General features: G+C 46.8%; 1 protein-coding gene across 1 annotated transcript in view; it reads right to left on the reverse strand.

The window, feature by feature from the left end:
- Nucleotides 1–467: 467 nt before the first annotated feature.
- GTF2F2 (general transcription factor IIF subunit 2) overlaps nt 468–14845 on the reverse strand; it is a 268355-nt gene continuing 253977 nt past the window's right edge. Inside the window, exon 9 of the mRNA XM_068265221.1 lies at nt 468–794. Within this exon, the coding sequence (XP_068121322.1) occupies nt 675–794 (120 nt within the window). The 3' untranslated portion in view covers nt 468–674. The remainder of the gene's footprint in view (nt 795–14845) is intronic.

Raw genomic sequence — 14845 nt, forward strand, 5'->3', positions numbered from 1 at the left:
GATCCATTGGTTTATAAAATAGGATCCGGCGATTGTCAGTTTTCCATTGCAGCCAAAAATAAAGTCAGTTTTGAGCTATAGTGGGGAAGCGACCCTAACTGAGATTGTATTGTACTTGAAGAGACAGAGGACCTCGTGTCCAAAAGAGGAAATTTGGCTCTATGAAATAAAAACATTCTTCACTCGTGTTTGTTGGTCACAAATGTTCATATGATTTAAAAAAAAAAAGATTGCTTATAAGAAATAAAGATTTCTGTGAAATAACAACTGAATTGATCACAAAAGGCAACAATATGAACTTTTTGCATTAAAAAAAATTCCAGAGTTGGGAAATGTTTAGTCTACTGTGATTTTTTTCCCCCCAAATTATAGCAATAGTTGCTCTTTTTTAGGGTTATTTTCACTTCTGTCATTTGACCACCTTTAGACAGATCTTACCAGTAGAGGTAAAAGTACACAACGCCAAGGAATAAAACAAGTTTTATTGCTGGGGAAAATGCCCTGCCCCAAATATAAAAATATGTCCATTCACATAGTTTGCAATAAACTGTCGAGAACCTTCCCTTATCCAAAAAATGTCATCCCGCATATTTCCACCTGTTAGGTCAACAAAAACGAGATACTGGCTGTGACTTGTGAGTTCTCTGGTGTCTTTCATGTAACACATTATTACACTAGTCATTCTTGTCTTCTCCTTGGTAATGCCTGTATTCTGGCTTCAGTTCCCATGTGTTCTTATGAGTCCCTTTCACATTGTAGGAGCCAATGTCTCTCAGAATTTCTTTCAGGTATACCTGCGGGAGGAACAAACAGTTTAATTGTATTTTTGAAATTGTCAATTTTTCTAAATTATCAATCAAGAGACAAATGTATTTGGTAATGTTGTCCAGCAGTTTCTTCTATCTTTCTATCTAGAACATACATGTCAAACTTCAGCTTGCGGGCCAAATCAGGCCCTCAGAGCCATTGAATATGGTCTCCCCACTTTGCATTATGTTTGGCCCACTGTAGACCACCAGGGAAGCTATATTGAAGGTGAAGCACTAAAATACCAGGGAAGCCATATAAGGGGGGAGCACTAGACACCAGAAAACTGTATAGGGGAGGGTGAGGACCACTGGACACTAAGAAACTGTATAGGGGAGGAAGGGAGGACCACTAGACACCGGAAAAATGTATAGGGGAGGGAAGAGGACCACTAGACGCTAGGGAACTGTATAGGGGTTGGAGGGGAGACATTAGACACCAGGGAATTTAATAAGGGAGGAAGGTGGCCAGTAGACATTGAGGTTGGCCCACGATTAGGTCCCAGTGTTCAATATCGGCCCACTTTGTATTTGACTGACACCCCTGATCTAGAACCTGTCATCAGATTTTGCTGACGATCGACTGATAATATTAATGATTATCATATCTGTAACTAAACTTTATAACTAAACAACTCATCTGCATGTTCCAGTTACCTCAATCCTCTGGATAAAATCCCAAGCCCCTCTTTAGCTTAAATGAACAGCCAGATTCGGCATGTCCCAAATATGGAGATGACATCCCCAAAAAGATAGACAGATTTAGCATATAAAAAATAGGATACCATACAGTTAAAAAATGCAATAAAGTCTCTTTTTTTTAGAACAATGTTAAACATACAATATTAAAACTAAACTTTAACTTTGAATTATTCTGAGAATTCCATTAAACGTCCTTCAACGTGATCATAACTCTGAGAACATCTCAGTGTCTCTATATAAAATATATATATACAAGAAAAGAGTTGACTCTTGGGTGCATGTGAGGTAGAAAAGATTACTTTATTTTAACACTAATAATTATTAATAAAAAATCACTTAATCATCAATAAACATGTACAACATATAACATAGACACATTGATTAAAAATGGAGGCAAAAAAGGTGCTGTGCAAAAGGGAAAATAAGTGGAAAAGGGGCTGCAGTCCCCAAATTCCACAAGGACTAAATAACCCAAAAATAGATTTAAATAACTTCAAAGAGTCCTATACCAACAGAGGACTTGTTGTGACCTGATACAATACAATGTCCGGACCTAATTGCAGGTGAACGTGAATACCAGATAATGCAGCTCAAACAGCCAAGCAGGTTATTAACTCTTTCTTGAAATAAACACAATAGGCTCCAAATGCAGGCAGTTCATTGATGATTCCCACTCGCAGAATCCCCAAAAGTAGCAAGCCAGAAGCCAGTAAGAGTTAGTTCAATGCAGCACGCTAGAACCAGCAATGGAATAGCAATGTAGCAGGCAAAGCAAGTTGTTAGTGAGCCAGCATCTTGTATCACTTAAACATAGTTCATGACCACACAATGGATCTCAATATGTGAGTTTGAAAATGCCAGTACATGGTTTACTGGCCTCTCCCTTGTATGGAGGCTTGATTTTTGCTGTGCAAGGATGGACTTCAAACCCCTTCTTACGCTTCTTATGTGAAAAATATTACTTAAGACCACTTGACCTGACTTAATTCCAAGATCCTAGGACGGGTAAACCATGTACTGATCGAATCTGATCAGAGAGGGATCGTATGGCTGCCTTTACTGCAAACAGATTGTGAATCGATTTCAGCCTGAAACCGATCACAATCTGTTGAGCTGCTCCTGCCGCCTGTCTCTCTCCCCCCCCCCCCCCCCGTATACATTACCTAAAGCTGGCTCCGGGTCCTCTTCTCCGCGCTGCACCCCGCACCGCATCCCAGCGTACACTGTGTCACTCCGTGACCAGGAAGTTCAAATAGAGCGCCCTTTATTTGAACTTCCTGGTCACTGCAGTGACACAGGAGGTTAATGTACGCTGGGATGGAAGCAGGAACAGAGCGGAGAAGACGCGGAGAAGATGCCCGGGGAGCCAGCGTCAGGTAATGTATACCTGATCGGATCGGCCGCCGCTAGCGACGCGCTCCCTACCCGCGGGCGATCGACGGATTCGGGAGGAAATCGGATCGGCGGGTGCATTTAGCGCGAACGATTGGCAGCAGATTCGATCCCAGTGATCAAATCTGCTGTCGAAACGGCCGCAAATCGGGCCAGTGTATGGCCAGCTTGGTCATGACATTCATACATGCATCAATATAACAAATTGTACTAAATCAGATTCAAAATCACTGTTACTGGTCAGATCAGGGACATCCCACTGTGCTGAGCCACAAACTCGGAGCCGGGTAGTCACCTCCTGTCCGACCTGAAAGATCACTACAGCATAATTAATGACCACAATTGAGATGTTTTTTGTATGATTATCATTTTTTTCCAGAAAATGTCACATGGAACTGTATTGTACTTTAACACAGGTTCAAACTAAAGTACAAAGTGGGCCAAAATTAAACACTAGGACCAAGACGAGGGCTAACCTCAAAGTCTAGTGGCCACCTCCCTCCCCGATCAAGTTCCCTGGAGTCTATCGCCCCCTCCCCATTACAGTTCCCGGGTGTTTAGTGCCCCCTTCCCTACCTTATACAGTTTAGTGGCATCCCCCCCCTCCCTGACACACACAGTTCCCTGGTGTTTAGTATGCCCCCCCCACACACACACACACCCCCACACCCTATACAGTTCCCCGGCATTTACCGGCGCACACACACACACACACACACACACACACACACACACACACACACACACACACACACACACACACACACACACACACACACACACACACAGTTCTCTGGTGTTTAGTAGTCCGCACTCCCCTATATATTTCCCTGGTTTCTAGTCCCTCCCTCCCTTCCTTATACAGTTCCCTGGTGTGTAATTCCCCCCCCCCTTCCTCCTCCTATACAGTTATTTGGTGTCTAGGGGTCCTCTTCCCTTCCCTAAACAGCTCCCTGGTGTCCAGTGACCCCCCCCCCTCCATCCCCTATAATGTTCCCTGGTTTCTTGTGCTTTGCCTCTTCCTCCTTCATATGGCTTCCCTGTTGATCTAGGGTTTCATCCCCAAAATAGCTTTCCTGTTGTTCTAGAGAGGGCCAAACATAATGCAAAGTGGGAAAACCACTTGTGGGTCTAACTTGGCCCATAGGCCAGAGTTTGACATATATGCTCTAAGACGAAGTGAGAGTTGTTGTTAACACTGTATATTCACATTTATGCTTCCACAGTACTTGTATTTAATGCCCGATATGAAAATATATGATGAAGCCAGCTGGAGGTTCAGGGAAGAAAGTTAATCATGACCTAATGGTCAGTAGATGGGACTGTACAGTTCTGCATGGAGTTTATATGTATATTTGTATAAATTGGTATCAGTAAAAACTGGCTTCAGGCTTTGGTATCACATAAGTCTATGGCTATGTTAGATTGTGAGCTCCTCTGAGTACAGTCAGAAGAGGTTAGCGCTATATAAATCCATAATAATAATAATTCTACGTTCTCACACATCTCTCTAGTAGCCCTCCATACTTTCTGAAACTATTAAAAATCAAACTGATTCCCTGTTCATCCAGTAGATGGCAGTGCACCACCACAGACGACTATTACAAATAAAATAATTGAAATCTCTTCCTGATTATGATGTTAGAACTTCCATAGAGCGAAAACATTTTCCCAGCTAAGTTTCTTGGGAACAGTCCTTAGAAGCGAATATATACAGGATAAAAACTGCCACTAATTTGCTCTCATAAGAGAAAATGTGTGTTTGCTTGGCATGCTCAGAACAGAGATTTTTTTTCTATGATAACCTATAATTAAAGGGAATCCTACGTGAGAAGGATATAGATGCGACCATCGTTATTCCCCATGAAAAATGAAGATTGTCAGGCTCCCGAGTCTCCATGCTTCTGACAATCTGAGTCGCTGACACAACCAGTTTCCAGGTCAGGTGTTCTATGTCCACCAGCTACAACCAACTTATGCCTAAAGTACAATAAAAGTCTGCATGCAGCTGAATTTTCAGTCAGAAAAGTCATATGACCAGCTTTTTAACAGAGATATTAGTGCTGTGCTTGTTATAATGAAAAAATCCACTATTTCGGTGGTGAACAAGATACAAGTCTATTGAATACTACAGTGTTTGCTAAACCCACATTCATAGGACATCCACTTTTATAGCAATAGCCATGCCTCTTTTTAAATATTCTCTTAGCTGCCACGTACTGCCAAAATGTCTTATTTCCGATACAACAGGACCAGTAGCATATTTCCAAAGATTTCTACATAATTTAAATGACTTTAAAGTGTACTCCCATCCTCAGCCAGCCTGATTCAGCCATGGACCCCTGAAGCGTATCACAGACCCGTTCGAGCTCTGCTTTTTCCACCCGGAGCCTGAGCAGATCCTTGCTAGTGCACATGCGCAAGCTGTCGACAAACGACTTTTCGGGGGTCTCGGTGATGGAACAGCCGGTGGAGAACGACGGGGATAGCCTCTCCAGGACCCAGAGACATCCCCCTCCTGAGGTAAGTACCCAGTAGGGGAACTTTTCTTCCTACAGGTACACTTTAACTTAGAAATGAAAAGGCTCTTGTTAGTCCAGAGGTTTCACCGATTCTCCTTCTAGCTTGTCAAATATGTTTCTCTTGGCTGCACTCAGCGTGTAAAAGGGCATCCAAACTGGGCATGTGCAAGTAGGGTCAACACATGCCCAGTAGAACGAAGCCGCTTATGCACTGCTTTTTTTTCCTCTGTGAAAAAGCGCTTTGTTCTACATGTATGGGACATTGGCTACAAGAAGAAAAGAGTCCTGCACTAGAACCATGGGCTAGAAGAGGATATAGGAAGACACTGAACTCCTCAAAGGCTTCCTGATACTGGAGGTAAGTATTAAGATTTAATCCCCACTAGTGTTGTTCCATTCAATGCAGTTCAATATTATGTGCCTGTCAATCCCTGCTTACCCGGCACAAATGTATTACTATGCCTGATTAGTATTTCAACAGATTTTTTTTTAAGGTCGATATGTTTGTGGCAAATTCAAAGTGACTGAAGAATAGACGAGTGTATGGACAACATAGCAGATGCTAAGCATTTGCAGCACAGCTTGCTAAATTCCCTAAAATGCATGTATGGCAACAGGGCTGGAGACAGTGAGAAAACACACGTCTAAAATAAGAAACTGCACACTGGTTCACTGATTAAAAAACAAAAAGATTTTAAACACTCCTTATCCATAATAACAAAAAAAACATAAAACGTGGCTAAAAATATTTCAGAGATGAAGTGTCATTTAATTACTGTATAGATAAACACAGACTCTGTAGAACAATTTATCCATAATGAGTTCATAAAAAAAAAAATCACAAGAAACACAAGCTAAGCCAAGGCCGGATTTACAGCTCAGGAGCCTATAGGCACATCATCTCTGGCGCCCTAAACCCCGCCCATTAACACAGGCCACACCCCTTAATTCACGCCCCCTTTTCTTAGGGGGTGGCTGGGTCTGGTTACAGGCTGGGTCTGGGTGACTAGGGCAGGGTGCAGAGTGGCTGGGACAGAGTGCAGGCTGGGTCTGGGTTCAGGGTGGCTGGGTCTGGGGCAAGGTGCAGGCTGGATATGAGTGCAAGGTGCAGGTTGGATACGAGTGCAGGGTGCTGGCTGGGTCTGAGTGCAGGGTGCTGGCTGGGTCTGAGTGCAGGGTGCTGGCTGGGTCTGTGTGCAGGGTGGATGGGTCTGGGTGCAGGGTGGATGGGTCTGGGTGCAGGGTGGATGGGTCTGGGTGCAGGGTGGATGGGTCTGGGTGCAGGGTGGATGGGTCTGGGTGCAGGGTGGATGGGTCTGGGTGCAGGGTGGATGGGTCTGGGTGCAGGGTGGATGGGTCTGGGTGCAGGGTGGCTAGGGCAGGGTGCAGGCTGGGTCTGAGGGGCAGGGTGGCTGGGGCAGGGTGAAGGCTGGTTATGGAGGCAGGGTGGTTGGGGTTGGGTGCAGGCTGGGGCAGGGTGCAGGCTAGCTGGAGCTGGGGCAGGGTGGCTAAGGCAGGGTGCAGGCTGGGTCTGAGGGGCAGGGTGGCTGGGGCCAGGTGCAGGCTTGGTATGGATGCAGGCTGGCTGGGAGCAGGCTGAGTGTGGGGTGGCAGGGGCACGGTGCAGGTTGGGTATGGGTGCAGGCTGGCTGAGGCTGGTTCTGAGTGCATGCTTGCTGGGGCTGGGGCAGGGTGGGTAAGGTGCAGGCTTGGGTGGCTGTGGCAGGGTCGGTCAGGTGCAGACTGGGTGCCTGGGGCAGGGTCGGTCAGGTGCAGGCTGGCTGGGGCAGGGTCGGTCAGGTGCAGGCTGGGTGGCTGGGGCAGGGTCGGTCAGGTGTAGGCTGGCTGGGGTAGGGTCGGTCAGGTGCAGGCTGGCTAGGTAAGATGCAGGGGCAGGGTCGGTGACGTGCAGGCTGGTTGGGGCAGGGTCGGTCATGTGCAGGCTGGCTAGGTAAAGTGCAGGCTGGCTGGGGCAGGGTGGGTAAGGTGCAGGCTGGGGCAGGGTGGGTAAGGTGCAGGCTGACTGGGGCAGGGTGGGTAAGGTGCAGGGTGGGTGGCTGGGGCAGGGTGGGTAAGGTGCAGGCTGGGGCAGGGTGGGTAAGGTGCAGGCTGACTGGGGCAGGGTGGGTAAGGTGCAGGCTGGCTGGGGCAGGGTGGGTAAGCTGCAGGCTGGCTAGGGCTGGGTGGTCGCCAGGTTGGGTAAGGTGCAGCTGGGTGCCATGATAGCAGACCTCAGATCAGCGGCGAGAGGTATAACATCAGCCTCCCTCCCTGCAGAGTGTGAGCGGAGCGTGAAGTATGAGAAGACTAACCGGGACCTGACATGTCAGCAATGAGCCCTTCTCTCCCCGCAGCACGCCAAGCGTCATTTTCTAGGTAACAGCGTGTCTCCTTAATGTGACGCGCTGCCGCCAGTACGTGCAGGAGCGTCACAGTGAGGAGACACGCTGTTACCTAGGAGATGACGCTGGGAGCGCTGCGGGGAGAGAAGCGGTCCTCGCTGGCATGTCAGATTCTGGTGAGTCTTTTCATACCTAACGCTCCGCTCGCACTCTGCAGGGCGGGAGGGAAGGGCACTAGCGAGCCACCTCTCACAGATGGTTCCGCCTGTAGGCACGTGCCTTGAGTGCCTTTGGGTAAATCCGGCCCTGAGCTAAGCAATAAACATACGTACATCTAAAAAGAGCACTGCCGTAATTTGTGAACCGAACATGGCTGTTAGTGGAATATTGGTAAAATTATTGATATTCTACTACTGGACAGTGGAAATTGTGATAGGCCCTTACATAGCGCTGACTATATTTGCAGTCAGTGATGTCTGTTACCTGATTTATATCGAGAAGTAATCTCCCCATATCAAGTGTAATGCAAATCTCACCATCAGCATCGCTATATGTACAGATGCTAATGCGATCAGGACATTTAGGCAACTGGTATTGTTTAACAGGAAATAAATATGGCAGCCACTATGCCCCGCTCAGTTTAGGTGTACTTTAAAAAGAAAATATCAGCATAGTTATGGATATAATTTACTTTCCACAAGTGCCTCTAATAACTGGTTTATCAGACTAATAGAACTACAATATGCAGGTGCCACAAAAGTCAATTCCACAGGAGATTTAACTTTAATGAATCAATGTTATGGTTGCTGCCATCTGCTACATGACCTGCATAGAAAACGCAGATCTCTTTGTGGAAACGGTTTTTGATTGTTAATGTGGAAATTGTCATTCTCATCCATTTGAGGCTGCTGCTGTGAAGACACGGCACTTATGAAAGGACCAGCAAATGACTAAACATAAAAACAAGTTATTGGTATTAAAAAGATGGCTCAGTCATTCTGAAGGTCACCATCAAAATGCATGTGGACCCCAGCTATCTGATGTTCAAGAGTCTTGACCTGTTATGTACCGATGACTGAAGCAGGGAAGAAGACACAGATGATTGTTTGCAGAAGTCTGCAGACAGCAGAGAAGAATCTCTAGTCACGATGTGATGATTATTAAAGAAAATTTTAATGCAAGAGCAGTGAATAAAAATAATGGGAGACAGAACCATGGGAGGAGAGGAAATAGATAATTGTTTAAAATGGACCTGAACTCCGACATTTCTGCTCTAAAAGAAACACAATAGCATAACAACTTTTAAATAAAAACATTTCTTTGTTACAGCTGATACAAATCCTAAAATAAATCTGCACAGTTTCTACTTCCTGATTCATGGAAGCAGACATATTGTTTACAGCCTGTGCCTTCAAATGGGCTTATCTGCTATAGGCAGTAATGTGACACAGGGGGAAGATTAATTTACAACTTGAGATTAGACACAAACGAGGGGGAATTAGACAGGCTAAACTCTCTAAATACATACAGGGTGCATTTCTCTATGAATTTCTTCAGTCCTGTGCAAGAGTTCGGGTCCACTTTAAAACTGAGATTTTGGTGAAGAAAAGAATCTGATAATGGGAGGGATTATTTTCCAGCACAAAAAAAGAGTAAACTTAAAAATGACATAGCGGTTACTCAAAACAAGGAGGCAGATTGATAACATTCTAAATCCACATCCAATGTAAGACGCTGGAGTTAAAGGGCGGGCATACAGTATCTGTAGGTGGCAACCATAGTTACTAGTCAACCTGCCCAGAAACCTAGGAGTGCTAAATAGTAAAGAAAACCTCCAAGTTCCACCATAAATAAAATAAAAAAAATCCAGTAACCAAACAAAAATCAGCAGTTTCCCTGCAGACTAGACTCAGTGTTTAACATGATAGTCATAGGACAGCCAGTCATTTCAATCAGTTGAACAAACCACCGATTTCTTGACTCCCATAGACTTTCAGGACATTGCAGCATCCTGGTCTCTCACAATGACAGGTCAAGATCAGTATAAGCAAGGAGAAGCAATGGGAGCAGAAGATCATGTAAAGTCAGATTAGCAATAGAACCTTGAGAGATATCAGCAAGTTTTCTGCCATAAGGGGTTTATAATGACATCCTTGGCCAACTTAGACACTCCCAGAAATACTGGTAGCAAATGCCACATGTGATCAGTAATGCCCATATTGCAACATCTATGTGCAGGAAATCTAGCCCATGGTGGTGGTTGCTCACATTATGGAGGTAGAATAACAATTCATGCTTGTCCTCTTCTGCCATAGTTTTTTTTTTCTTAAGCATTTCATTAGCCACACTGGGTATTTTTGGTTGCATACTGTAAAAAGGGCGTTGGGTGAAGCTGCTAGTAGAATATTGGCTATACTGCCAATATTCTACAAAGGCTTGTACCCCGTCTATACATTAATCATCCCCTTAGCTACTCCTACTGTAAACCCTACTCATCCCTTCTTGATTTAAATTTGGGTTCTGGCTTTGTCCAGCCCCTAAGTTATACAAAAGGTACCGCTGTAGCCACAATTAACATTGAGGTCTATGGTGACACCCAAATTACCTGCCTTGCTTTTGGTTACCCTTACTGAGTAAAATCTTGTCTTCATGGAGGGAAAAGGAGGAGCCATGTCACATGGACCATGTGTGTATGCGTGGTAGGGAGCATTGTATGGCCCATGAAATGTAGACTACATAGTGTGGGCTCTGGGGATCTCCATCAGGCCTGAACATTTTCATATGCCTATTTCCTTCTGATCAAGCGAAGACACGTATAAGATCCACAGTACACTCCATAGGCATTCATACAAATGCTGAAAGCAGTAGGAACTGCTTGATTTCAAAAATCAAGACAAAATTATGAAAATTACAGGAAATCTCAAGTCAGAGGTATCTACAACTAGGAGTTTCAATCTGACTGAATCTAATACAAAAAATGTGTATATTTTCAGCAAACCTATTGATAAACAGTGATTTTGAAGTATAATAAATCATTTGTAATTGGATATCTGTTACTTTAAATAGTACTTGAAAAAATGATTGCTTATATTTATGCTGTAAGAGACTGGGCTCCAGGAAAAAAAAAGTTAAATCCCCTTTCAAAAGGAAACATTGGAAAGTGATATGTATTCCTTTGCTATTAAGATCAGGCGCTCGGCATTACATAGCAGGCAGGAAAGGGCATTGGGGAATTTTGATGGAAATTCTCTAGAGCCATCAAATCCAGCATTTGAGAGCATCGGCAACAGAAAAAGCAAGAGACCAGCTGAATACAAATCAAATGGCAATGTATGCCAAGCAGTAGCTACGAAATGACAGAGAAAATGCTGGGATCACACAGGCTTGCTGGCAAGGGGGTGTTAGATACAGTGCAGCCCTACAGGTAACAGATCACAGGCAAGGACAGTGAGGTGGTTGGCATGAGGCATAGAGTAGGTGGTGTAGACAGCACGTTAATTACAGAGGAAGAGGTAGTGGTCTTTTAACTCTTAAAGGATACCTGAGGTGAGAGAGATATGGAGGCTGACATATTTGTTTCCTTTTAAAGGAAAGGTTCAGGGAGGGTGGGTAAAAAATAAAAATCAATTTCCACTTACCTGGGGCTTCCTCCAGCCCGTGGCAGGCAGGAGGTGCCCTTGCCGCCGCTCCGCAGGCTCCCGGTGGTCTTCGGTGGCCGACCCGACCTGGCCAGGCCGGCTGCCAGGTCGGGCTCTTCTGCGCTCCAAGGCCCGGAACTTCTGCGTCCCACGCCGGCGCGCTGAAGTCATCGGACGTCCTCCGGGCTCTACTGCGCCTGCGCAGTAGTTCTGCGCCTGCGCAGTAGAGCCCGGAGGACGTCCGATGACGTCAGAGCGCCGGCGTGGGACGCAGAAGTTCCGGGCCTTGGAGCGCAGAAGAGCCCGACCTGGCAGCCGACCTGGCCAGGTCGGGTCGGCCACCGGAGACCACCGGGAGCCTGCGGAGCGGCGGCGAGGGCACCTCCTGCCTGCCACGGGCTGGAGGAAGCCCCAGGTAAGTGGAAATTGATTTTTATTTTTTACCCACCCTCCCTGAACCTTCCCTTTAAACAATACCAGTTGCCTGGTAGTCCTCCTGATCCTGTGTCTAATACTTTTAGCCATAGCCCCTGAACAAGGATGCAGCAGATCAGGTACTCCGACAACTCAGGTTTTACTAGATTAATGATATGCTTGTTCCAGGGTTTTGACTCAGACTCTACTCATGCCAGAAGATCAACAGGGCTGCCCAGCAACTGACATTGTTTACAAGGAAATAAATATGGCTGCCTCCATACCCCTCTCACCTTGGGTTCCCTATAAGGTCCTCATCAATGATACAATCTTGATTGTACAATCTTACCAAATCTGTGCAATAGAAGGGTAAACTGAATGAATTATACTTTGGATCCCTCATATTACATAAAAGTGGTAAGACTGTACAATCTAGAATGCATCATTGAAGAGTAGCTGATCAATATAACATTAAGTTGACATGCTAACAATGCTGAAAAGCAGATGTTTACAGATTTCTGTGGTGCTTTAGTATGGCGGCAATTTTTCTCTCTTCTCTCAGTCCCTCTCAGATAATGGGAAGTGGAGCTTAACGCACCGTCACTCATGTCACAGGATCATTATCACCGACCGTTTGTTTAAAAGGAGCCCAAGGTGAGAGTGATGTGGAGGCTGCCATATTTATTTCCTTTTCAACAATACCAGTTGCCTGGCAGTCCTGCTGATCTTTCTGGTCAGTAGCGTGAATCACAATGCAGCTGATCCAGTCAGACTTGAGTCAGATCTGCACTCTTGTTCAGGGCCTATAGGCGCGTACACACGCCATACTGTAACAAACGACGGGTCCGTCAGACCCTCCCGCTGGGCGGACTTTCTGCGGACAGTAGCACGTGTGTACACACTGTCGGCAGACTGATAAGACTGTTTCTGACAGATCTGCTAAGCGAATCTGTCTCATCAGTCTGCCGACAGCGAGTACACACGTGCTACTGTTGGCAGAAAGTCTGCCCAGCAGGAGGGTCTGACGGACCCGTCGTTTACTACAGTATGGCGTGTGTACGTGCCTTATGGCTAAGAATATCAGAGGCAGATGATCAGCAGCACAACTAGACAAGCACCTGAGATAAAATAAAGGACAGGCAATTATTCTTACCTGGGCTTCTCTAACACCCTGTAGGCCACTCTGTCGTCCCGCAGTGAGCTCCTGTGAATTTCCCAGTTGCTCTCTACTGTGCATGTGTGGCCCTGGCCTTGTACACCCCCCCATCACACTCTCAGTGCCTGAAGCATTCTGCAATGCACAGTTCCCCAATACTGTAACTGTGCAGGTACAATGATCAGTAGGCGTGCTCGGCTGCGACCGCACAGTGGAGCACGACTGTGGAATTCAGACCTGACTGCAGGACAGTGGAGCTGCCCAGGGGGACGACGAGGGAGTCCAAGGCCTACGAAAGTGGGGGGGGGGGGGGGCTAAAGGAAGCCCCAGATAAGTATAAATGCTTGTCTTTATTTTATCTCAGGTACACTTGAGGACCGTAGTCTTACACCCCCCTAGTGACCAGGCTATTTTTTTCAATTAAGGCCACTGCAGCTTTAACCACTTCCCGACTGCCGTATATACAAATGGCGGCCGGGAAGTGCACCCCGCAAGGACCGCCGTATAGACAAATGGCGGTGGTCCTTGTAGGGGCATGGGCGGAGCGATCGCGTCATCAGTGACGCGATCCACCGCCTCCGCCTGGCGCCGCTCACCCGCCGCAACATCCCGCCGGCCATACGGAAGCGCCGGCGGGATGTTAACCCGACGATCGCCGCATACAAAGTGTATAATACACTTTGTAATGTTTACAAAGTGTATTATACAGGCTGCCTCCTGCCCTGGTGGTCCCAGTGTCCGAGGGACCACCAGGGCAGGCTGCAGCCACCCTAGTCTGCACCAAGCACACTGATTTCCGCCCCCCCCTGCCCACCCCCCAGACCCCTGTTTGCACCCAATCACCCCCCTAATCACCCATCAATCACTCCCTGTCACTATCTGTCAACGCTATTTGTTTTTTTTATCCCCCCCCTGCCCCCTGCTCATCACCCCCCCACCCCTCAGATTCTCCCCAGACCCCCCCCCACCCCATGTACTGTATGCATCTATCCCCCCTGATCACCTGTCAATCACCTGTCAATCACCCATCAATCACCCCCTGTCACTGCCACCCATCAATCAGCCCCTAACCTGCCCCTTGCGGGCAATCTGATCACCCACCCACACCAATAGATCGCCCGCAGATCCGACATCAGATCACCACCCAAGCGCAGCGTTTACATCTATTCTCTCCTCTAAACACCCACTAATTACCCATCAATCACCCATCAATCACCCCCTATCACCACCTGTCACTGTTACCCATCAGATCAGACCCTAATCTGCCCCTTGCGGGCACCCAATCACCCGCCTACACGCTCAGATTGCCCTCAGACCCCCCCTTATCAATTCGCCAGGGCATTATTTACATCTGTCCTTCCCTGTAATAACCCACTGATCACCTGTCAATCACCCATCAATCACCCCCTGTCACTGCCACCCATCAATCACCCCCTGTCACTGCCACCCATCAATCAGCCCCTAACCTGCCCCTTGCGGGCAATCTGACCACCCACCAACACCAATAGATCGCCCGCAGATCCGACATCAGATCACCACCCAAGCGCAGTGTTTACATCTATTCTCTCCTCTAAACACCCACTAATTACCCATCAATCACCCATCAATCATCCCCTATCACCACCTGTCACTGTTACCCATCAGATCAGACCCTAATCTGCCCCTTGCGGGCACCCAATCACCCGCCTACACGCTCAGATTGCCCTCAGACCCCCCCTTATCAATTCGCCAGGGCATTATTTACATCTGTCCTTCCCTGTAATAACCCACTGATCACCTGTCAATCACCCATCAATCACCCCCTGTCACTGCCACCCATCAATCACCCCCTGTCACTGCCACCCATCAATCAGCCCCTAACCTGCCCCTTGCG

The sequence above is a fragment of the Hyperolius riggenbachi genome, chromosome 2, assembly GCF_040937935.1.
Source record: "Hyperolius riggenbachi isolate aHypRig1 chromosome 2, aHypRig1.pri, whole genome shotgun sequence".
In the NCBI taxonomy this organism is placed as follows: Eukaryota; Metazoa; Chordata; class Amphibia; order Anura; family Hyperoliidae; genus Hyperolius; species Hyperolius riggenbachi.